The 22,920-nt window shown below is 43.7% G+C and overlaps 2 protein-coding genes across 2 annotated transcripts; both read right to left on the bottom strand.

Moving 5' to 3' along the window:
- Positions 1 to 312: 312 nt before the first annotated feature.
- Positions 313 to 8,466, bottom strand: ubxn7 (UBX domain protein 7). The gene is made up of 11 exons (XM_014139617.3): positions 8,324 to 8,466; positions 7,144 to 7,300; positions 6,883 to 6,950; positions 6,688 to 6,753; positions 6,444 to 6,556; positions 6,094 to 6,240; positions 4,484 to 4,574; positions 4,251 to 4,384; positions 3,538 to 4,075; positions 3,149 to 3,228; positions 313 to 1,178 (listed from the first exon to the last, which is right to left on the bottom strand). The coding sequence occupies exons 1-11, from the start codon at positions 8,421 to 8,423 to the stop codon at positions 1,017 to 1,019; spliced, it is 1,656 nt and encodes a 551-aa protein (XP_013995092.3). The 5' UTR covers positions 8,424 to 8,466; the 3' UTR covers positions 313 to 1,016.
- A 273-nt stretch (positions 8,467 to 8,739) lies between these two features.
- ppp1r7 (protein phosphatase 1, regulatory (inhibitor) subunit 7) lies at positions 8,740 to 22,733 on the bottom strand. The gene is made up of 10 exons (XM_014139618.3): positions 22,585 to 22,733; positions 21,653 to 21,748; positions 18,788 to 18,843; positions 18,630 to 18,695; positions 18,331 to 18,461; positions 16,570 to 16,732; positions 13,470 to 13,586; positions 13,168 to 13,272; positions 10,940 to 11,026; positions 8,740 to 10,794 (listed from the first exon to the last, which is right to left on the bottom strand). The coding sequence occupies exons 1-10, from the start codon at positions 22,622 to 22,624 to the stop codon at positions 10,618 to 10,620; spliced, it is 1,038 nt and encodes a 345-aa protein (XP_013995093.1). The 5' UTR covers positions 22,625 to 22,733; the 3' UTR covers positions 8,740 to 10,617.
- Positions 22,734 to 22,920: the final 187 nt, after the last annotated feature.

Raw genomic sequence — 22,920 nt, 5'->3', positions numbered from 1 at the left:
TCCCTGGTTAGGAGAGGATGAAAAGCAGAAGTGTTTTGGCCCTCCAGGACCAACATTTAACCGTCCTGGGCTAGAAAGAGTGATAATACCACAACCCATTGTTTACACTGACCGAGATCCTTCAGGTCATTGGGGCGGGGGTACCAAGAAATACCTGAGTGATATTGTAGATTCAAGGGGCCAATTTGGGTTTCTTTGTGGCCATTTTCAATGCATCATCACCAAAACTATACTTCTGAGCTCGTGGTCACAATTTAGACAGATTGCAGATACACAACATGGTAGAAATTGAATAGAACAAACAAGCCGAAGTTCCCTTTGTTTTGATGATTATATTTAAGCATCAGCATCTTTTCTTGGAAATGGGGCAGCATATAAAAAAATGAATGAAATAAGAAAAAAACTAGACTAAATGTCAATCGCTACACCACTCCTGTACAGTGCAGGTTGACAGTTAAGGACACCTCACCCCACTCCCCAAAAATCCCTCAACCCCCCCTCTCCATTGATTCCCATATTCAAAGTCACCCCCTTTCTCACGGTCACTACTGCAAAAGCTCCTCGCCCAATCAACACGGAGAAAAGCAAATTTGGGACCCATCGGAGCTCAGGGTCAGAGTTCAAGCCCCTCCTTTACCTGGCTGTAGGTGTCCATGACTCAAAAAAAATAAGTATTAACAACTCAGGGGATAAAAGTATTTTGTCTGCTAACTCTGATGCCAGCTCTGATCATTATTCGGGCCCTCAGCTTATTTCTCACTGTATCTCTAATGTATTGTACTCCGATCGGTTTATTACCTCAGAATAAAACTAAAATCAGAATAGAATGCCTTCGGTAATTGACGATGAACAAAATGCCCTCTAACAAAGTACACGGGCAGCAACTTCGTCCCAGTCGAATGATGGATAATGGAGTCCATCCACTGTTCCAAAAGAACAAAAGGTTGCAGCCTGTTACGTTCTCCTGGGTAATTGGTGATATGGGTGTGGCCTGAAGAGATAGAAAAGACAGGGGCTTAGTTCCTCTCCTGCACAAATACAGTCTCCTGTGGACATAGCCCCGCCTCCTGCAGTGTGATGTCATAGTCCAAGTGGGCCAGCTTCCGCCGGGGGAAGTTTGTGACGAGCTCGAAGCGTTCGTTGGGGTAACCCTTCGACTGGACGTGTCTCACCAGAGCCTGGATGGGGTGGAGGACACAGAGGAAGAAGGTAAGTAACAACATTTACATTTTAGTCATTTAGCAGACGCTCTTATCCAGAGCGACTTACAGTAGTGAATGCATACATTTCATATACTTATTTTCCTGTGCTGGCCCCCCGTGGGGGGCCAGCACAGCTTACTAAATAACGGCTTGATAACTACAGTGGCAAGAAAAAGTATGTGAACCCTTTAGAATTACCTGGATTTCTGCATAAATTGGTCATACAATTTGATCTGATCTTCATCGAAGTCACAACAATAGACAAAAACAGTCTGCTTAAACTAATAACACACAAACAATTATACGTTTCCATGTCTTTATTGAACACACCGTGTAAACATTCACAGTGCAGGGTGGAAAAGTATGTGAACCCTTGGATTTCATAACAGGTTGACCCTCCTTTCGCAGCAATAACCTCAACCAAACGTTTTCTGTAGTTGCGGATCAGACCTGTACAATGGTCAGGAGGAATTTTGGACCATTCCTCTTTACAAAACTGTTTCAGTTCAGCAATATTCTTGGGATGTCTGGTGTGAACCGCTCTCTTGAGGTCATGCCACAGCATCTCAATCGGGTTGAGGTCAGGACTCTGACTTGGCCACTCCAGAAGGCGTATTTTCATCTGTTGAAGCCATTCGGTTGTTGGGTCGTTGTCTTGTTGCATCACCCAACTTCTGTTGAGCTTCAATTTGCGGACAGAAAGCCTTCCATTCTTCTGCAAAATGTCTTGATAAACTTGGGAATTAATTTTTCTGTCCATGATAGCAAGCTGTCCAGGCCCTGAGGCAGCTCCAAACCATGACGCTCCCTCCACCATACTTTACAGTTGGGATGAGGTTTTGATGTTGGTGTGCTGTGCCTTTTTTTCTCCACACATAATGTTGTGTGTTCCCTTCCAAACAACTCAACTTTAGTTTAATCTGTCCACAGAATATTTTGCCAGTAGCGCTGTGGAACATCCAGCTGCTCTTTTGTGAACTTCAAACGTGTAGCAATATTATTTGGGGACAGCAGTGGCTTCTTCCGTGTTGTCCTCCCATGAACACCATTCTTGTTTATTGTTTTACGTATCGTAGACTCGTCAACAGAGATGTTAGCATGTTCCAGAGATTTCTTAAGTCTTTAGCTGACACTCTAGGATTCTGCTTAACCTCATTGAGCGTTCTGCGCTGTGCTCAAGCAGTCATCTTTGCAGGACGGCCACTCCTAGAGAGAGTAGCAACTGTGCTGAAAGTTCTCCATTTATAGACAATTTGTCTTACCGTGTACTGATGAACATCAAGGCTTTTAGAGATACTTTTTTAACCCTTTCCAGCTTTATGCAAGACAACAATTATTAATCTTTGTCTTCTGAGATCTCTTTTGTTTGAGGCATGTTTCACATTAGGCAATGCTTCTTGTGAATAGGATACTCAAATTTTGTGAGTGTTTTTTATAGGGCAGGGCAGCTCTAACCAACATCTCCAATCTCATCTTATTGATTGTACTCCAGGTTAGCCAACTCTTGACTCCAAATAGCTTTTGGAGAAGTCATTAGCCCAGGGGTTCACATACTTTTTCCAACCTACACTGTGAATGTTTAAATTATGTATTTTTTTTGGTCTATATTGAATACAATACATTTGTGTTATTAGTTCAAGCAAACTGTGTATGTCTACTGTTGTGACTTAGATGAAGATCAGATCAAATTGTATGACCAATTTATGCAGAAATCCAGGTAATTCTAAAGGGTTCACATACTTTTTGTTGCCACTGTAATTATAGGCATGGAAGAGCCTTTATAATGTCCTATATGTTAATGTCCCAGGGAGTTTGGGTCAGTTGCATTTCAACTCAGGATTAATTGAAAATCAATTCTTGAACTGAAAACTGACCAGGACTTTCTACGTGGACTTAATTCAGCTTATGAATTGAACCGAAGACCTAACACAAGAGTCCATTCTCACCATAAGCTTAGCCTTGAACGACAGGGCGATCTGCTCTCTCTGGCCATCTGGATAGCGCAGCATCAGTCTCGCCTTGGGACCTGACGATACAATACAGGAAGAATGCAGTCAGGGTAGAGATGGATGAAGACGTAGTCGTAGATACACACACAATTTACATTTGGTCATTTAGCAAATGCTCTTATCCAGAGCAATTTACAGGAGCAATTAGGGTTAGGTGCCTTGCTCAAGGGCACATTGACAGATTTTTCACCTGGTCGAACCAGCGACCTTTTGGTTACTGGCCCAATGCTCTTAACTGCTAGGCTACCTGCTAGGCTACAATCTCAGAGTAACAGTCATAGCCACACACTTAAACATGATGCGCAATAACAGAGTAGTTTTAATACCATTGTCATCAAGGCAGTCGAGGTCGGAGGTTTCCGTCTTAACAGATCTGGAGCTTTGGCCAGCTGAGGTGCGATGGTTCTCCCCAGAACAATGCTCTGAGTCTGGGTCGGCTTGGGAGCGGGCCTGGGCGGCCGCCGGAGGCTCCAGGTGGTTCTTTTTGCTCTCCTCTTTTCTGTGGCTGTTCTCTTTGTGGGGGGACTTCCTGTGACGGGCGGGGGGACTGTCTGGACGTGGCGGGGGCTGGGGTGCTGCGGCTGCAGAAGTGGGAGGGGCTGGTCCTGGAGGGGTGTGTCCGCCCATGGAGTAGGAGCTGCCTTCCCGGGGTTCTGTTGTCTCGTTGTCCGAGCCGTCAACAGAGATTAGGCCCTCGCTGTCAGAGAAGGGCTCCGCTTCGGAGTCTCCGTCCGAGTCTGCATCTGCAGAGTGGGGGGAGTCAGGGAGGTCGGGGGCAGAGGACGACTCATAGTGGGTCTCCTGGAGAGAAGCTCGGATGGCTGCCTCCAACTGGCTGTCCTCACTGGCGTCTATCAGACTCTCCTGAGAGAGAGATGTGGAGAATAAATCAAACAGAGGTGTGAAAGAGAGATAGAAGTGATGGAGAGAAATAGAACAGATTGAGAGAATAAAGTTACAATGTGACTGGAATTAGCATTATGGACCTTGTTTAAGAAAACACAGAGAAAGCTGAAAAAGAGAGTAGGCGGTGACTCACGGAGCGGGCGCGTTTGGCGGGGGGCGGGTGGCTGGATGCCGGGCCGTCTAGCTGGCCATGTTCCGTCAGGAAGCCCGTCACCTGTTCAAGAAACGAAGCCACGTCCAACTGGTTCCACTCCACCATCTTCTGACCTGCAGAACGGTCAAACACGAGCATCGTCAGTAAGACTTTCAAAACCTTTTTAGTATTAGTAACTGATCAAGCACTCAGAAACCCAGAGCAGGCCTCACCTGTCCGGGGATCCAAAATGGAGATATAGGGAAACTTGTTGAGCTTGTAGAACTGGATATACCTCTGTCCCTCTTCACTGTCGTGGTAAACCTGTCAACGCAGACACACACACACACACACACAGCAGGTCAGCTCCCCTCAACACGCCTCTACGCGTGTTGAGGGGAGTTCAACACGCCAACATGCCTCTACGGCGTGTGTGGAAGTGACAGCATATGTACTGTGTATGCATGACAGACCAACTGGCAGGTGTCTTCACTGACATTTTCAACGTGTCCCTGATTGAGTCTGTAATACCAACATGTTTCAAGCAGACCACCATAAATTCATGTACATACTACCTCAATTGGGCCGACCAACCAGTGCTCCCGCACATTGGCTAACCGGGCTATCTGCATTGTGTCCCGCCACCCACCACCCGCCAATCTCTTTTATGCTACCGCTACTCTCTGTTCATCATAAATGCATAATCACTTTAACCATATCTACATACTACCTCAATCAGCCTGACTAACCGGTGTCTATATGTAGCCTCGCTACTTTTATAGCCTCGCTACTGTATATAGGCTGTCTTTTTACTGTTGTTTTATTTCTTTACTTACCTATTGTTCACCTAATACCTTTTTTGCAATATTGGTTAGAGCCGGTAAGTAAGCATTTCACTGTAAGGTCTACACCTGTTGTATTCGGCGCACATGACAAATAAACTTTGATTTTATGACAAGAAGGAGAAAAACTTAGTGACAGTAACCACGTTTCCATCCGACCATTTCATGCAGATGAATTACCTGACACATGAAAAACAAAGTCACAACTGGGCTGATGGAAACATGAAACGCCAGTACAATTTTACAAATGCCCGACAGACAAAATGTTCGTTCGACACGGTGGAATCTTTTTTGTGTCTGTAAAACTAATTATGAGATAAATGGAGGTGGAAACTACTTCATGCGCAGATATTTATATAATAGCCTTCATATCGAAGTAAACTTGGGAGTCATGCTAAGATATGTTGTGTGGTCCTAATAAACATGCAGTTTGTTAGGCTACAGATGAAATAAGTTATGAACTTCAAGGTGGTGAAAGTGGACGGCAAAAAGCTTGACGCTCATTTCCAAGAAATATAGAGGGTCTTAGTCTGGTGATGATCGATGCTTGGCTGCCATTTTACAACAACAAATAATATTGCTCGTCCATAATAATCTCATAATGTAGGTAGACTACCCACACAGTATCTGTGAGCTGTTGGCTAGAGCGCATGTACCAAGACCAGAATGGACACATTTACTATCAAACAGTTTTTGTGACAAAACCATCAGTAGAGTTGAAAATGAGCTGAAACCCATTTAACTTGAATGTTTTTATTCGGTACATGGGAATTTAACAGCTTAAGTGTTTTTTATGTGAACTACATCATCACGCACAACCTTTTTTCCGCAAAAAGTCTGATATAAAACACATCTCTGGTGGGATTTTTTTTTTAAATGCAGATTTGATAATATTTGCATGAATATCTGCTGCAAAGCGGATGGAAACCTAGCTCCTGAAACACAAAGTATTTATTTCTGAATGGGAAGGTGACATTTCATGCGTGAGTGCACATTCGTACCTGCCAGAATATGAAGTGCTCCCTGATGATGGTCCGGACCGCGTCGTTGCTCCACACGTCTCTGTTGAGACACTGGCAGGCAAAGTCCTGCACATTCTGGATGTTGATCATCAGCCACTTGTTCTCCAGCTGACCACAGTCCTTCGCCTAGAGAGAGAAGGGAGCCAGATACGTATTAAGCAATATGGTGATAGCTCCACCTTGCCCTCTGGCAGGCTAGGTGGAATTGTTACCGTACTGCTTAGAGGCCTATTCAATCCTTTTGGCTAAGGGTGGTTTGGATGAGGGTCGACTGACAGTCCTCCGGGTCAAGGGAGCTTGGGTGTCCAGGGGGGGAGGGGGATCCTCACCGTCTCAAAGCTGCCTTTGTGCATGAGCTCGACGGGGGGCCGGAACAGATCCGCCAGTGTGCTGAGTTTTTTGTCCGCCGCACTGCCGTTCCTCAGCTCCTGTTCCTGGCGGACTTAAAGAGGGCAGAGAAGCCTTTAGCGTATATACCACAACCTGACTATGATCACAACACAAGTAGAGCTTTGCCTGAAGGCTGGGTGGCACTATTTTCTATGCAAACACATACACATGTAGGCTACTTACTGGTTTCTGTTTGGAAGTCCCTAAAACCGTCAAATATGGAGCGGGCAGGTCTTCGTCGCTTTGGCGCTGTGAGAGTGATAGATGGAGAGAGAGTGAGAGACTGTTAGATGGACTGAGACAGAGAGGGGGAGAAAGAGGGAGCTTCAAGTTGTAGTGAGGTAGACTAAATGATGGGGTTGCTCTGCAGTACTGTACCTCCAAACATAGGCTCTGGTTCCACCAGTATGTCCTGCTTCTGAGGGATGGGTGCCCGCACTTCGTCACTGCAAAACAGACAGACAATATTCAACTTCAATTCCAGGAGTGCAGATCTTTCTTTTTCTCATGAATGTGCTTTAAATGGAAAACATCAAGACCAGGATTGGCGATCTCTCGAAGTTTGGGTTTGTTTCATCACAGACCCCATCTCTTATGACCCTGCAGTTGTTGGTGTGGTGGAACAGGCCATTGACTTACTCTGCGGGGGGAGCTTTGCTGCTGGATGCCCCTGCTGAACTGGAACTGGTGCTGGGCTCCTCTGCGATCCCCCCTCCGTCCAGGAACATGGTCACTGCCATTTCTAGATTGTTGTTGCATGCTTCTAGCATATGCTTCCCCACACTCTCTGTGGCACCTGGGGAAATATAACAAATGGCATGGATGACACACACACACACATGACCAGATATATTACATCTGAAATATATTTTGTTGCATTGAATCATTTCTTAATTGGTTGACATAAGCCATGTTATTAAATGTTTCACGAGATCTGTACACCAACTAGGATAAAAAAATATTTTTTTAAACGAATGCGCATGCGCGGTTCTTGTTTGAGCTAAACGCACTGGCAGAAGGATAATGGCACTTTCACTTTGTATACGTTATATCTCCATGCATGGTAATCAAGAACTGTGTGACATGTGCAATTTACATGCAATCTAAACGTACATGCAAAAATGTCTGCATGTATAGATGGTTAGAGTTTGTCATGTTTACTGCGCATGTCTGTTTCACTTTTCATGTCTTCTCGACAGAACATGATACGATCACACAAAAAATGGGATGATCGGCCAAATTGCCATCTACATATATATAACATTAAACATAGCATCATTAAATTACAATTTTAATGCAAACTTTGTGTAACAGTAACGTTAGCAGAGGGAGGCTGGTGTGGTGCTTCCGTTCCGATCGCTTGAACATGACAGGCGGGAGATGTTTCAGCCATTGTAAGGTGGAGCCTAGGCTAGGTTAGCTCGACAAGAGGAAAATGTTGCACCCAACGTCCATTCCACAGAAATGAGAGAAAATAAGGCGAGTTATTGCACCTCTAGATACTCAAAATGACTTTTGGGGAAACTCTAGAAAGCCATTTTGTGTCAGACATCATCCCAAGACAATTCTAAGTAGTCTTTCCTGGGGGTAATTTTATGTTTAAAAGTTATATGTTCCATTCTGGTGACCACACACTTGACGGTCGTAGCTATCTCCAGTTATTTTTCCCCTTGTGTGACAAGAGGGGGCAGTAAGTAAGCACTGATGCCCGGTCTGATTTTCCTGCGCAGCTTTCTGTGATGCTGTGGCGACATGATTGTTTTCGGAAGATAACTCATGAAAAATGTACATTGTAACAATAAAAGGTAACACATTTTACCTGTAATAGATGTGAACTGTTGTATTAACCCATTCACCCCCGGAGTTGATGCGTCCCCGAGCGCCGCCATCTTACCGCCACCAACAACAACACAAATCATGCGCGTGCGTACTGCCGTTCTGTACTCGCGAGCTTTGCCTGGAAGGCTGCGTCACACAGACACTTGTGTTGGATTGTGGGTAATGTATTTCATTGCCCTATCTCTGGTTTGACTACGTTGGCTGAGTAGCAGGCCGCCCCTACCATTGCTCAATGGCCCATACAAGGGTATCTTTTCTTCTCTTCACAGTATTCACAATAGTACAGTAGTTTTAGTCAATACATGTAATCTAATTTATACAGTGCATGCAATAGTAGCTTTCAATCTATTTACTAATGTCAGTTTAGTGGTGTAAGCACTTGTGGGGGGAGACATGTAATTTAAGTAACTTTATTATTTAGTCTTTTATAATACATTCAGTTCAAGAACAGTCTACCAAGCTTCACTAAAAACAAGGCAAAAAAAATACAAGTGAGTTGTGTGGCATTGTTTTATGAACCCATCTGAGGGACTGGGACTAGTGGGGCAGATACAAAAGTCATGTATAGAACTGCCAACTTGTCTGGCAAAGGGAGGAGTCAATAGTTGAAATTCGATACATTGCATTTTTATCTGTAACATTCCGAAATGTTGCACCCTCTTGAATAAGCCCCAGTTGTATGGGTCACCTTTCGCTCTGCAGGTGGGAATATATATTTTCCCCTAACCACTGATACACTATTAAAAGTTCAAATCTGATTGGGGGTACAGAATGGTTAACTGATCCTAGATCTGCGGTTAGGGGCAAATTCTGAGCCTGTTGGTCCATTGATTGGCAATAGTAAGGTCCTGAGCAATGTGATTATAAGTGATTTACACCACAAACACACTCCTTCCCTTCCACATACCACACAGAGACCTTCACTCAGACACACTCCACTGATCCAGGTCAATAGGAGCCCATTTCTGTTCACAAACACGGTTCACTTCAATTAAACTTTCCCTGTAAGTGTACAACTGTAGGTGACTCCATAAATGTATATGCATGGGCTATTGACTTAGAAATATAACAGATTGTCATATTTTTCTTTACATTATCTCAAAACATTTGAGGGTCATGGCCTGAAAAGAAAGAAGTGCTGAATACCACCATCACTGAATGTTTGTTGCATTTCACAGCAGCAAGATTGACATAAGGATTAACAGCTCAGACTGCAGATTCATATGAGTTAGGATGTTGAGTCAGTCGAAGAAATGTTGATTATTTACAAATCAAAAGCAGACAATCTCCTGGGGATGTTTACCAAAGGATTACCATTCAAAGCAAATGTTTTATAAGAGAATTAATAGAAATCAATGAAAAAAACCCTGGTCTGTTCCTTCGGGTGACAATGTGTTCAGAACATTTGCCTTATTGGCCTGAGACAGACCAGTTTCAGATCGAGCACAAAGAGCGCTTCTTTGATGTGACGGCGTGAATTAAGTTCAATCCTTCACTTTGAACAAGATACCACGTGCACGAGACAGTGTCCGTAATGCAGCTGCAATATGCAAGCAGTCCAGTGTTATGATGCTCTAAATATCCCTATGGCAAACACTAAGTATCATACGCCAACATCATTATTTATTTTTTTAAACATTTGATCATTTTAAATCTTTAATATAAAAAAAAATAAGACTTTGATATCTGTTGAGTGTAGTAGACCTTCCTAAAAAAAAACATGACAAACACTCCCATGCCCACTCATCCCCTTCTCCGCCAGGTGCACTGCAATTTCAATAAACAGAGAAAACAGCCTGCCTTCTTTTTTTTTTTATCATACAAAGGCCAATCAGGCAGGGCAATATTTCCCTACTCCACATGCAAAAGAAAAGGGGAGGAGAGAAGGAGAAAAGAGGGAGGGAGGACAGTGGGGAAAGATGGGGTCTTTGACATCCCTGCAGCCCCCACTCCTCCCAGCCCATTTCCAGTCCAATTCTGGGAATAAATTAATAAGCGTTCACACAATAGCATAGGTCAGGTGGTGAGTGTGAGTGAGTGTGTACGTGCGTGCACGTGTATGAGAGAGGTTAAGGAGAAAAGTGATGGTCAGAATGTGTGTGTAAGTATACGTGTTATACAAAGGGAACCCTTGTCTGTGTGCATCAGTATGTGTGTGGTGAATTAGTGCAGTGAGCGGAGGTCCATTTTGCAGTTGCAGGGGAAGGACGGTGAGTGGGAGGTGGGGGAACACTGAGGTGGGGGTACGAGATGTGTGGTGGCACCGCGGGCCGGTTAAAAGCGGATGAAGGTGGCATCGATCTGGCGTACGGTGGGCAGCGCCAGCATGATCTTCCTGCGGTATTGGGGGTCCTTCTGTAAGGGGTTCCTCTCTAGGTACACCGTCTCCAGGGCCTTGGAACTCTTCAGCTCATCCAGATCTGACCAGTTCTCTATCTGATTATCATTCATCTGGGGGGAGGGGGGGGGGGGTAAAGATTTCATATATGACAGAACTTCCTTATCTGCAGCCTTGGACATATCTATTTCTCAAACAACTGACAGTGATCTACTTTAAAAATGACTCATCCATGCTACATCCCTCCTCCCCTCTTACCCAGAATTCCTGTAGGTCTGTTAAATGGCTGATGTTTTCAATTTTCTTCACCCGGTTGGCTGCGATGTCCAGAGTTGTCAGCTTTTTCTATATGTGGACAAACAGCATAAATTGAGTCACCACTTTAAATATTTTCAAATACTTGCAATTAAACTAGTGTGCAGACATGTTAAGTCATAATTTTACAATAACTACAGTTGAAGTCAGAAGTTTAAAATTGGGCTAAGGTGTATGTAAACTCAGCTTTTCACAATTCCTGACATTTAATCCAAGTAGAAATTCCCTGTCTTAGGACAGTTAGGATCACCACTTTATTTTAAGAATGTGAAATGTCAGAATAATAGTATAGAGAATGATTTATTTCAGCTTCTATTTCTTTCATAGCATTCCCAGTGGGTCAGAAGTTTACATCACTCAATTAGTATTTGGTAGCATTGCCTTTAAATTGTTTAACTTGGGTCAAACGATTCAGGGTAGCCTTCCACAAGCTTCCCACAATAAGTTGGGTGAATTTTGGCCCATTCCTCCTGACAGAGCTGGTGTAACTGAGTCAGGATTGAAGGCCTCTTTGCTCGCACACGCTTTTTCAGTTCTTCCCACAACTTTTCTATAGGATTGAGGTCAGGGCTTTGTGATGGCCACTCCAATACCTTGACTTTGTTGTCCTTAAGCCAGTTTGCCACAACTTTGAAAGTATGCTTGGGGTCATTGTCCATTTGGAAGACCCATTTGCGACCAAGCTTTACCTTCCTGACTGATGCCTTGAGATGTTGCTTCAATATGTCCACATAATTTTCCTCCCTCATGTTGCCATCTATTTTGTGAAGTGCACCAGTCCCTCCTGCAGCAAAGCACCCCCACAACATGATGCTGACACCATCGTGCTTCACGGTTGGGATGGTGCTCTTCGGCTTGTAAGCCTCCCACTTTTTCCTCCAAACGATGGTCATTATGGCCAACAGTTCTATTTTTGTTTCATCAGACCAGAGGACATTTCTCTAAAAACTATGATCTTTGTTCCCATGTGCAGTTGCAAACCGTAGTCTAGCTTTTTTTAATGGCGTTTTGGAGCACTAGCTTCTTCCTTGCTGAGCGGCCTTTCAGGTTATGTCGATATAGGACTCGTTTTACTGTGGATATAGATACTTTTGTACCTGTTTCCTCCAGCATCTTCACATGGTCCTTTGCTGTTTTTCTGGGATTGATTTGCACTTTTCGCACCAAAGTATGTTCATCTCTAGGAGACAGAATGTGTCTCCTTCCTGAGCGGTATGACGGCTGCATGGTCCCATGGTGTTTATACTTGCGTACTATTGTTTGTACAGATGAACGTGGTACCTTCAGGCATTTGGAAATTGCTCCCAAGGATAAACTAGAGTTGTGGAGGTCTACAATTCTTTTTCTGAGGTCTTGGCTGATTTCTTTTGATTTTCCAACGATGTCAAGCAAAGAGGCACTGAGTCTGAAGGTAGGTCTTGAAATACATCCACAGGTACACTTCCAATTGACTCAAATGATGTCAATTAGCCTATCAGAAGCTTCTAAAGTCATGACATCCTTTTCTGGAATTTTCCAAGCTCTTTAAAGACACAGTCAACTTAGTGTATATAAACCTCTGACCCACTGGAATTGTGAAATAATCTGTCTGTAGACAATTGTTGGAAAAATGACTTGTGGCATGCACAAAGTAGATGTCCTAACTGACTTGCCAAAACTACAGTTTGTTAACAAGAAACGCGTGGAGTGGTTAAAACGAGTTAATGACTCCAACCTAAGTGTATGTAAACTTCAACATGTTAATTTATTTCTCTTTAACTAGGCAAGTCAGTAAAGAACAAATTGTTATTTACAATGACGCCTACAACGGCCAAACACAGACGACGCTGGGCCAATTGGGAGTCCCATAGGGCGGCGCACAATCACGGCCGTTTGCAATACAGCCTGGATTCGAACCAGGGTGTCTATAATGGGGCCTCTAGCACTGAGATGCAGTGCCTTAGACACCCCTCACCCCCATGTAAATCGCACAGGATTCTTTTTTAGATAAAAAAAGAAAAACACATTGTACCTGCAGTGAAGCCGCAAAACATTTACATCAAGTCATCTAGCAGACTCAAACCACATATACTTCATTAGGGATCCATAAATATTGCATCCCTGCTCTAATTGTATTGGTTGCCATGGCAACGTGCATGGCCCTACAGTTGTGCAGGTTGCAGTTGACTCACGTTGTTCTCCAGGCCCTCGATGACCTCGATGCCGTTGTGACTCAGGTAGAGCTCCTTCAGGTTGACCAGACCCTGCAGACCCTCCATCTTGGTGATGCGGTTACTCTGGAGGAAAGACGACAAGACAACATCCACTTAAATATTGTACTGTCTCCATGAGTAGATGTACTGCTACTGAGTAGGGTCACTAAACACAAGCATTTGCGTGTTAGAAATGCTGCAGTCTATGACTCGTTGTCCCACTGAACACAAAACTGAAGACTGAGGAAGTCAGAGACTATTAAGCCACAGTGTGTGTGTACCTGGATGCTAAGGACTGTCAGATTGTGTAGGCCCTCCAGATGCTGAAACTGCGTGATCTTGTTGGTGCCCAGAAACAGACTCGTCAAGGAGGACAGCGAGTCCAAATTCTCAATTACCTGGAAACACACAAAGAGCCACACACACCAATCAAGTCTTTGCGACAATGACTCTTTCTGTTCCAAGTGGTAGCCAATTGAGACATGATCTGCTTACTCCAAATCTACACAAGTGTAAAAAAAAACATTAAGAACACCTTCCTAATATTGAGCTGCACACCACCTCAGAATAGCCTCAATTCATCTGGGTATGGACTCTACAAGGTGTTGAAAGCATCCCACAGGGATGCTGGCACATGTTGACTCCAATGCTTCCCACAATTGTGTCAAGTTTGCTGAATGTCCTTTGGGTGGTGGACCATTCTTGATACACACGACAAACTGTTCAGCGTGAAAAACCCAACAGCATTGCAGATCTTGACACAAACTGGTGCGCGGGGCACCTACTACCATACCGCATTCAAAGGCACCTAACTCTTGTGGTCTTGCTCATTCACCCTCTGAATTGTACACAAACAATTCATGTCACAAAGCTTAAAAATCCTTCTTTAACCCATCTCCCCTTCGTCTACACTGATTGAAGTGGATTTAACAAGTGACACCACTGGAGACTTTTTCCCACATTTTAACTTAAGTGAGATTGAATGATCTACAATATACTCTGTCAATTTAAAGTGCAATGAAAAATACGAATATTTTGATTAGATTAGAATTCAACCCCGAGTCAATACATAGAATCACCTCGGGCAGCGGTTACAGCTGTGAGTCTTTCTGGGTAAGTCTTAAAGCTTTGCACATCTGGATTGTACAATATTTGCACATTATTATTTTTACAATTTTTTAAGGTCTGTCAAGTTGGTTGTTGAAGTCTTGCCATAGATTTAAGCCGGTTTAAGTCAACATTTTAACTAGGCCACTCAGGAACATTCAATGTTGGTTTGGGAAGCAACTCCAATTTATTAGGTACACCCATTTAGTACCGTGTCGGACCCTTTGCCGCCAGATCAGCCCAGAATACGTCGGGCCATGGCGTTCAAATCATTGCTCAATTGGTATCAAAGGACTTAACTTGTGCCAGGAAAACATTCCACACACCAATTCACCAGAGCCACAAGCCTGTACCGTTGACAACAGGCAGGATGGGTCTCATGCTGCTTATGCCAAATCTTGACTCTCGCATCAGCTTCTTCTCGTTTTTAGCTGATAGGAGTTGATCCCGGTGTGGTGGAAATGGCCCATCCGTGAGAACGTTCAACAAGTTGTGCAAGCCGAGATGCCGTTCTACACACCACTGTTGAGCTGTGTTTGCCCACACGACCGCCGCTGACTGGATGTTTGTTGCACTATTCTCGGCAAACCCTCGACATTGTCGTGCATGAAAAGCCCAGGAGGGCGGCCGTTTGAGATACTGAATACGGCGGGCCTGGCACTGATGATCATACCATGTTCAGAGTCGCTTAGGTCACTCGTTTTGCCCATTCTAATGTTCGATTGCAAGCCATGGCCATGTGACTACAGGAGCAATCAATTTTCGTGAACGGGGTGGTGTACCGAATAAAAACAGGCCACAGTGTATATTTGGCCATGTGTTTTAGGCTATTGTCCTGCTGAAAAGGTCAATTAAATCGCCCAGTGTCTGTTGGAAAGCAGACTGAACCAAGGTTTTCCTCTAGGAGTTTGCCAGTGCTTAGCTCTATTCCATTGCTTTTATCATAAAACACTCCCCAGTCCTTGCCGATGACATGCATACCCATAACATGATGCAGCCACCACGATTGAAAATATGAAGAGTGGTGCTAAGGGATTTGCCCCAAACATGACGCTTTGTATTCAGGACATAAAGTTAATTTCTTTGACATATTTCTTGCAGTTTAGTGCCTTACTGCAATAAGGCACTAAAGTAAAACTGCAAAAAATGTGGCAAAGAAATTAACTTTATGTCCTGAATACAAAGCTTTATGTTTGGGGCAAATCCACAACACATCACCGAGTACCACGCTTCATATTCAATCCCACCGCCGTAAATTGTTTTGGGGCGGCAGGTAGCCTAGTGGTTAGAGTGTTGGACCAGTAACCAAAAGTTTGCTAGATCGAATCCCCGAGCTGACAAGGTAAAAATCTGTCGTTCTGCCCCTGAACAAGGCAGTTAACCCACTGTTCCCCGGTAGGCCGTCATTGTAAATAAGAATTTGTTCTTAACTGACTTGCCTAGTTAAATAAAAAAAGGTTAAATAAATAAATACATTTTGAAGCATGGTGGTGGCTGCATTATGTTACGGGTATGCTTGTCATTGGCAAGGACTAGGGAGTTCATGATAAAATAAACGGAATAGAGCTAAGCACAGGCAAACTCCTAGAGTAAAATCTGGTTCAGTCTGCTTTCCAACAGACACTGGGAGATGAGTTCACCTTTCAGCAGGACAACCTAAAATACAAGGCCAAATATATAGTTGCTTACCAAGACCACACTGAATGTTCCTGAGTGGCCTAGTTACAGTTTTGCCAAAGATGTTTCAAAACATGTATTGACAACTTATCTAATCAAGATATTAGTGTTCGATTTTTCATAATTTCTTTACAATTGTTACAATCGTGTAGATCGTTGACCAAAAAAACCAACAATTAAATACCACTTTGTAACAGAACACGTGGAAGAAGTCAAGGGGTGTGAATACGGTCTGAAGGCACTGTACATTTTAAAAGCTGATGGAGATTTGCAGAAAGAACGGACAGAAAGAAGCAGGTGAGTAATGGCTGGTAGGGGATGCGGTGGGAAGATCACAGCTGTCACATGATTATTGGATGAGGCACTCATTGTGATATGATATCACACTGTGTTTGATATTCTATTTGTAGAACGCATAGAGATGCATTCTGTGCTTAGTCAATCATTTTGATATGACAAAGAAACCTACAGTATTTTATTTTCAAAATGGCGAATATCGCCAAAAAGCAATGAGTTTGTATCTCTGCATACAAATTCTAACCATATGTAATTGGTCGCACATGCCCTGTAACCCCTGACCCTTGGCCTCTGTCTCACCCGGATGCGGTTAGAGCCCAGCTCCAGCATCTCCAGGCTGGTGAGATGGTCCAAGTTGGCGATGTGGCTGATCTTATTGTGCAGCAGGAATAGCTTCTTCAGCCCCGTCAGACGCTCCAGACCCTCCACCTTCCTCAGCAGATTGAAGGACACGTCCAGCTGGCTGGAGATCAGAGTCAAAATACATTCAGGTTTAATTCAACTTTACTGAGGGGAAACATTTTGTGCAAAATAGCACATGGAGTAACAAAGTTCATTCAGTTCTGTCAGTGTAACTGAGGAGAGGAATGCACTTAATGGTTAGTAAAAGCTGGTCATCGAGGCAACCGCAAGGTCAGCTGATAGGAAGGGAAACACTGGTGTGTATGCATGCATTTATGTACAGTACCAGTCAAAAAATTTGGACAAACCTACATTGTAGAATAATAGTGAAGACATCAAAACTATGAAATAACACATTGAATCATGTAGTAACCTAACAAGAGTTAAACAAACCAGAATATATTTGAGATTCTTCAAAGTTGCCACCCTTTGCCTTGATGACAGCTTTAAAACCCTCTTGGCATTCTCTCAACCAGCTTCATGAGGAATGCTTTTCCAACTGTCTTGAAGGAGTTCCCACGTATGCTGAGCACTTGTTGGCTGATTTTCCTTCACTCTGCAGTCCAACTCATCCCAAACCATCTCAATTGGGTTAAGGTCAGGTGATTGTGGAGGCCAGGTCATCTGATGCAGCACTCCATCACTCTCCTTTTTGGTCAAATAGTCCTTACACACCCTGGAGGTGTATTTTGGGTCACTGTTTCACTAAGCGCAAACCAAATGGGATGGCGTATCGCTGCAGAATGCTGTATTAGCCATGCTGGTTAAGTGTGCCTTGAATTCTAAATAAATCCCAGACAGTGTCACCACAAAAGCACCCCACACCATCACACCTCCTCGATGTTTCACGGTGAGAACTACACATGAGATCATCCGTTCACACAGGGGTTGGAACCAAAAATCGCAAATTTGGACTCAGACTAAAGGACAGATTTCCACTGGTCTAATGTCCATTGCTCATGTTTCTTGACCCAAGCAAGTCTCTTCTTCTTGGTGTCCATTAGTAGTGGTTTCTTTGCAGCAATTGGACTATGAAGGCCTGATTCACACAGTCCTCTCTGACCAGTTGATGTTGAGATGTCTGTTACTTGAACTCTGAAGCATTTATTTGGGCTGCAATTTCTGAGGAACTTATCCTCTGCAGCAGAGGTAACTCTGGGTCTTCCTTTCCTGTGGCGGTCCTTCATCATAGCGCTTGATGGTTTTTGCGACTGCACTTAAAGAAACTTTCAAAGTTCTTGAAATTTTCCGTATTGACTGACCTTCATGTCTTAAAGTAATGATCGACCGTCGTTTTTCTTTGCTTATTTGAGCTGTTCTTGGCATAATATGGACTTGGTATTTTACCAAATAGAGCTATCTTCTGTATACCACCCCTACCTTGTCACAACATAATTGATTGGCTCAAACGCATTAAGGAAAGAAATTCCACAAATTAACAAGGCACAACTGTTAATTAAAATGTATTCCAGGTGACTACCTCATTACGCTGATTGAGAGAATGCCAAGAGTGTGCAAAGCTGTCATCAAGGCAAAGGGTGGCCATTTTGATTTCTTCAGTATTATTCTACAACGTAGAAATTAGTAAAAATAAAGAAAAACCCTGGAATGAGTAGGTGTGTCCACACTTTTGACTGGTACTGTATGGGTCAGACTCACTCCAGTTCTGTGAGGGTCTGCAGGTTCTCAAGTTTGCGGATTTGGTTGTCGTAGAGATCCAGCTCCTTCAGAGTCACTAACGTCTCCAGGTTCTCAATGTTTTTGATCAGGTTCTGCCTTAGAGAGAGTGTCTGGAGACACGCAAACATTTAGCATTAGTTCATCTAGTCATTCTGTTTGTGCAGACAGTCTCCTTTACTCCAGGGTGATTGTCATCTATGTTTTCTATAAATAGCTATATGATAATTTTTTTTATCATACTGTATGGGTGAAGGACTGACAGTAGTCAACCTACTGACCTTTGCCTTCCTCAACACCTCCAATCCCTCAATCTTCCCAATCCTACAGTGGACAAGATCAACATCCTGTGAAGAGAGGTAGGTGTGTTAGGTAGAGAACTAAATTGGAACAACATTCATAATTGTTATGGCAACACTAATTCCCATCCCTCAATCACCTCTTCCTCTGGGTCCAAGGTTATGGTATCCATATCAACAGGAGACTCCTCTTTAACTGTGTACAAAGAGAAAGACATTTCAAGAAGTGATTTGTAACACAGCATCTAGGCCTAACTAGAGTTGCATGTACTAGCTACAACAGTACAAAATGTTCTCAAATCAACTTGTATTCGTCACATGCGGCTAATACAACAGGTGCCCCCAACCAACATTGTAGTTTTTTTTTAAAATACACAGATAAGATTGAAAGACGAAAGTAACAAGTAATTAAAGTGCAGCAGTAAAACAATAGACAGGGCGGTACCAGTACAGAGTCAATGTGCGGGGCACCGGTTAGTTGAGGTAGTATGTACATGTAGGTAGAGTTATTGAAGTGGGGGGGGGCAATGAAAAAGTCTGAGTAGCCATTTGATTAGGTTTTCAGCAGACTTATGGCTTGGGGGTAGAAGCTGTTTAGAAGCCTCTTGGACCTAGACTTTGAGCTCCGGTACCGCTTGCCATGCGGTAGCAGAGAGAACAGTCTATGACGACTAGGGTGGCTGGAGTCTTGGACAATTTTCAGGGCCTTCCTCTGACACCGCCTGGTATAGAGGTCCTGGATGGCAGGAAGCTTGGCCCCAGTGACATACTGGGCCGTACACACTACCCTCTGTAGTGCCTTGCGGTCGGACGCTGAGCAGTTGCCGTACCAGGCAGTTATGCAATCAGTCAGGATGCTTTCGAAGGTGCAGCTGTAGAACATTTTGAGGATCTGGGGACCCATGCCAAATCTTTTCAGTCTCCTGAGGGGAAAGAGGTGTTGTCGTGCACTCCTCACGACTGTCTTGGTGTGTTTGGACCATTCTAGTTTGTTGGTGATGTAGACACCAAGGAACTTGAAGTTCTCAACCTGCTCCACTACAGCCCCCTCGATGAGAGAGAATGGGGTCATGCTCGGTCCTCCTTTTCCTTTAGTACACAATCATCTCCTTTGTCTTGATCATATTGAGGGAGAGGTTGTTGTCCTAGCACCACATGGCCAGGTCTCTGTCCTCCTCCCTATAGGGTGTCTCGTCGTTGTTCGGGCCTCCCATGTTGTGTCATCGGCAAATTGAATGGTGTTGGAGTCGTGCAGTCATGAGTGAACAGGGAGTACAGGAGGGGACAAAACACACACACCTGAGGGGCCCCTGTGTTGAGGATCAGCGTGGCAGGATATGGTTGTTGCCTACCCTTACCACCTGGGGGCCGCCCGTCAGGAAGTCCAGGATCCAGTTGCAGAGGGAGGTATTTAGTCCCAGGATCCTTAGCTTATTGATGAGCTTTGAGGGCACTATAATGTTGAACACTGAGCTGTAGTCAACAAATAGCATTCTCACATAGGTGCTCCTTTTGTCCAGGTGGGAAAGGGCAGTGTGGAGTGCAATAGAGATTGCATCATCTGTTGGGGTGGTATGCAAATTGGAGTGGGTCTAGGGTTTCTGGGATAATGGTGTTGATGTGAGCCATGACCAGCCTTTCAAAGCACTTCATGGCTACAGATGTGTGTGCTACGGGTCAGTAGTCATTTAGGCAGGTTACCTTAGTGTTCTTGGGCACAGGCACTATGGTGGTCTGCTTGAAACATGTTGGTATTACAGACTCAGACAGGGAGAAGTTGAAAATGTCAGTGAAGACACTTGCCAGTTGGTCAGCGCATGCTCGGAGTACACGTCCTGGTAATCCGTCTGGGCCTGCGGTTTTATGAATGTTGACCTGTTTAAAGGTCTTAGTCACATAGGCTGCGGAGAGTGTGATCGCACAGTCGCCCAGAACAGATGGTGCTCTTATGCATGTTTCAGTGTTATTTACCTCAAAGCGAGCATAGAAGTTAATCTTGGGCAGGTCGCAGTTGTTCTCAACCGGCCTACCTTGTTAAATAAAAAAATAGTTTAGCTCGTCTGGTAGGCTCGTGTCACTGGGCAGTTCTCGGCTGTGCTTCCCTTTGTAGTCTAATGGTTTGCAAGCCCTGCCACATCCGACAAGCGTCAGAGCCGGTGTAGTACGATTCGATCTTAGTCCTGTATTGCCGCTTTGCCTGTTTGATGATTTGTCTGAGGGCATAGCGGGATTTCCTATTAACTTCCGGGTAATTTTTTTATTTCACCAGGTAGGCCAGTTGAGAACAGGTTCTCATTTACAACTGTGACCTGACCAAGATAAAGCAAAGCGACAAACAACAGAGTTACACATGGAATAAACAAACGTACAGTCAATAACACAATGGGTTAGAGTCACGCTCCTTGAAAGCAGCAGCTCTAGCCTTTAGCTCTGTGCTGATGCTGCCTGTAATCCATGGCTTCTGGTTGGGGTATGTACGTATGGTCACTGTGGGGACGATGTTGTCGTTGCACTTAATGATGAAGCCAATGACTGAAATGGTGTACTCCTCAATGCCATCAGAGGAATCCCAGAACATATTCCAGTCTGTGCTAGCAAAACAGTCCTGTAGCTTAACATCTGCTTCATCTGACCACTTTTTATTGATCTAGTCACTGGTGCTTCCTGCTTTCAGTCAGATTCAAATAAAAATACTTTTTCCAGTTTGTGCCAACTGAGCATGACTTGACACTATACTTGTGTATAACCTTACCCTGTATACTTGCATAACATAAAAATATTTAATTTGCAGAGTGCATTTCCCACATTCAATTCACATAAAACAGCATTGATACATAAACAAGTAGAAGAAAAAAAAGTCACAATACATCTATACATTACCTACTAATGCAAAAGAGACTTTATGCAAATTGATCAAACATTAATAGCTAGCTTGAATAGGTAGGTTTTCAGTTTTAAATTAGGAAATTGAAGCTGCCTCCTTGACATGTACAGGTAGGCCCCACCTGTGGCAGGAGGCTGGTTCGGGTCTACCTCCCCGTTGATGCTCTTCCTCCTGGTCTCATCATCTCCTGACTCCTCCGACTCTCCCTTCCGGTCCACTGCACACAGAACAGATGGGAAGGAACAGCCTGGGTCACTTCAATGTAGTTTGGACATTATCACAGTTGTAGCCATGGATGAGTCATTAAAACTAAAGAGCCCATGTAGCAGGCTCACATGATCTGACGTGCTTTGACGCCTCTTAATTTTCTATGGATGGCTGTCTGTCTGCAAACTACTGCTAGCTGATCAGTAGCATGGTCATAAGTAGAAACATATTTATACTTTGCTAAACCTTGTTTTTAAGTTAGCTATATACAGTACCTAGTAAGGTTATTTTCGTATGTGTCTGTCTGACAGTTTGATGTTAGATGTTGAAAGAATCCGACAATATTGAAAGCAACATTTCCACGCTAGCTGACTGGCCAGCAAGGGCCGACCAACCAGCTAGCTAGAGTAGCTTGATAGACCAATCACCATGAGATGTTCCCACTTCAACTACACTCAGTTGCTAGGCTAACTTGCGTAAGTGGATGAGTCGGTCATTATGTTATATAGCTAATGTTAGCTAACTACAAAAAACATAGGAGGATGACATTTACCTAGGTACAGAAAAAAACATGTTAGCTAGTACTAGTAGCTAGATAAATGCTAGCGAACGTAAACAACTTATTATTGAATGACATAGCCACCAGTGGCAGTAGCTAGCTAACAAGCAAGCTAGCTAACAACATTAGCTAGATAGCATGTCCACGGAGGGAAGGGCAAAGTAACACAAAATAACATCCCCTGCAGCGTGCAGTTGTGGGGGGGTTCAATAATAAATAGGTAAATATATATTTAACCACCCTCATGAAAAACTATTTGTGATGCAATATTTTAAATTGTCACTCACCTTCCATCTCTTGAGGCTCTCCAACAGACAGGGTAGCCATATTTGTTTCCTGATAACTCTCCCTTTTTTCATTGACAATCTCCTCAGCCAATCAGGAGGCTGCATGTTTGGTGCGGGCTCTGCCTTCAAAAGCGGTGCGTCACTGACCACAATAGACCATTTATCCATTTGTTAGCGATATTCAAGATCACATTTGTATTCCGAAAATATAAAGAAAGACAAAACATGAATGTTTAACATGGAAAATATAAGAACTGCGACACTATCACAAAGAGCAATTTAATTGAACTTTTTGACCACAGGATGGTGCCAATCACACATATTCCTGCACAACAG

The sequence above is a fragment of the Salmo salar genome, chromosome 14 (assembly GCF_965601325.2).
Source record: "Salmo salar chromosome 14, fSalSal1, whole genome shotgun sequence".
Classification (NCBI taxonomy): Eukaryota; Metazoa; Chordata; class Actinopteri; order Salmoniformes; family Salmonidae; genus Salmo; species Salmo salar.
Note: the sequence above shows the minus strand (reverse complement) of the source record. Positions and strands in the feature narration are given on the sequence as shown.

Excerpts from the sequence above, each read along its gene's own strand:
- ubxn7 (XM_014139617.3), bottom strand. The coding sequence starts at position 8,423 with ATGATTTGTGTTGTTGTTGGTGGCGGTAAGATGGCGGCGCTCGGGGAC. Across the intron at positions 6,754-6,882 it reads ACCAGAGCCTATGTTTGGAG|CGCCAAAGCGACGAAGACCT; the intron begins GTACAGTACTGC and ends TCACTCTCACAG. Across the intron at positions 6,557-6,687 it reads GGACTTCCAAACAGAAACCA|TCCGCCAGGAACAGGAGCTG; the intron begins GTAAGTAGCCTA and ends GCCCTCTTTAAG.
- ppp1r7 (XM_014139618.3), bottom strand. The coding sequence starts at position 22,624 with ATGGCTACCCTGTCTGTTGGAGAGCCTCAAGAGATGGAAG. Across the intron at positions 21,749-22,584 it reads AGAGCCTCAAGAGATGGAAG|TGGACCGGAAGGGAGAGTCG; the intron begins GTGAGTGACAAT and ends TTCTGTGTGCAG. Across the intron at positions 13,587-16,569 it reads TGGGCTCTAACCGCATCCGG|GTAATTGAGAATTTGGACTC; the intron begins GTGAGACAGAGG and ends GTGTGTTTCCAG.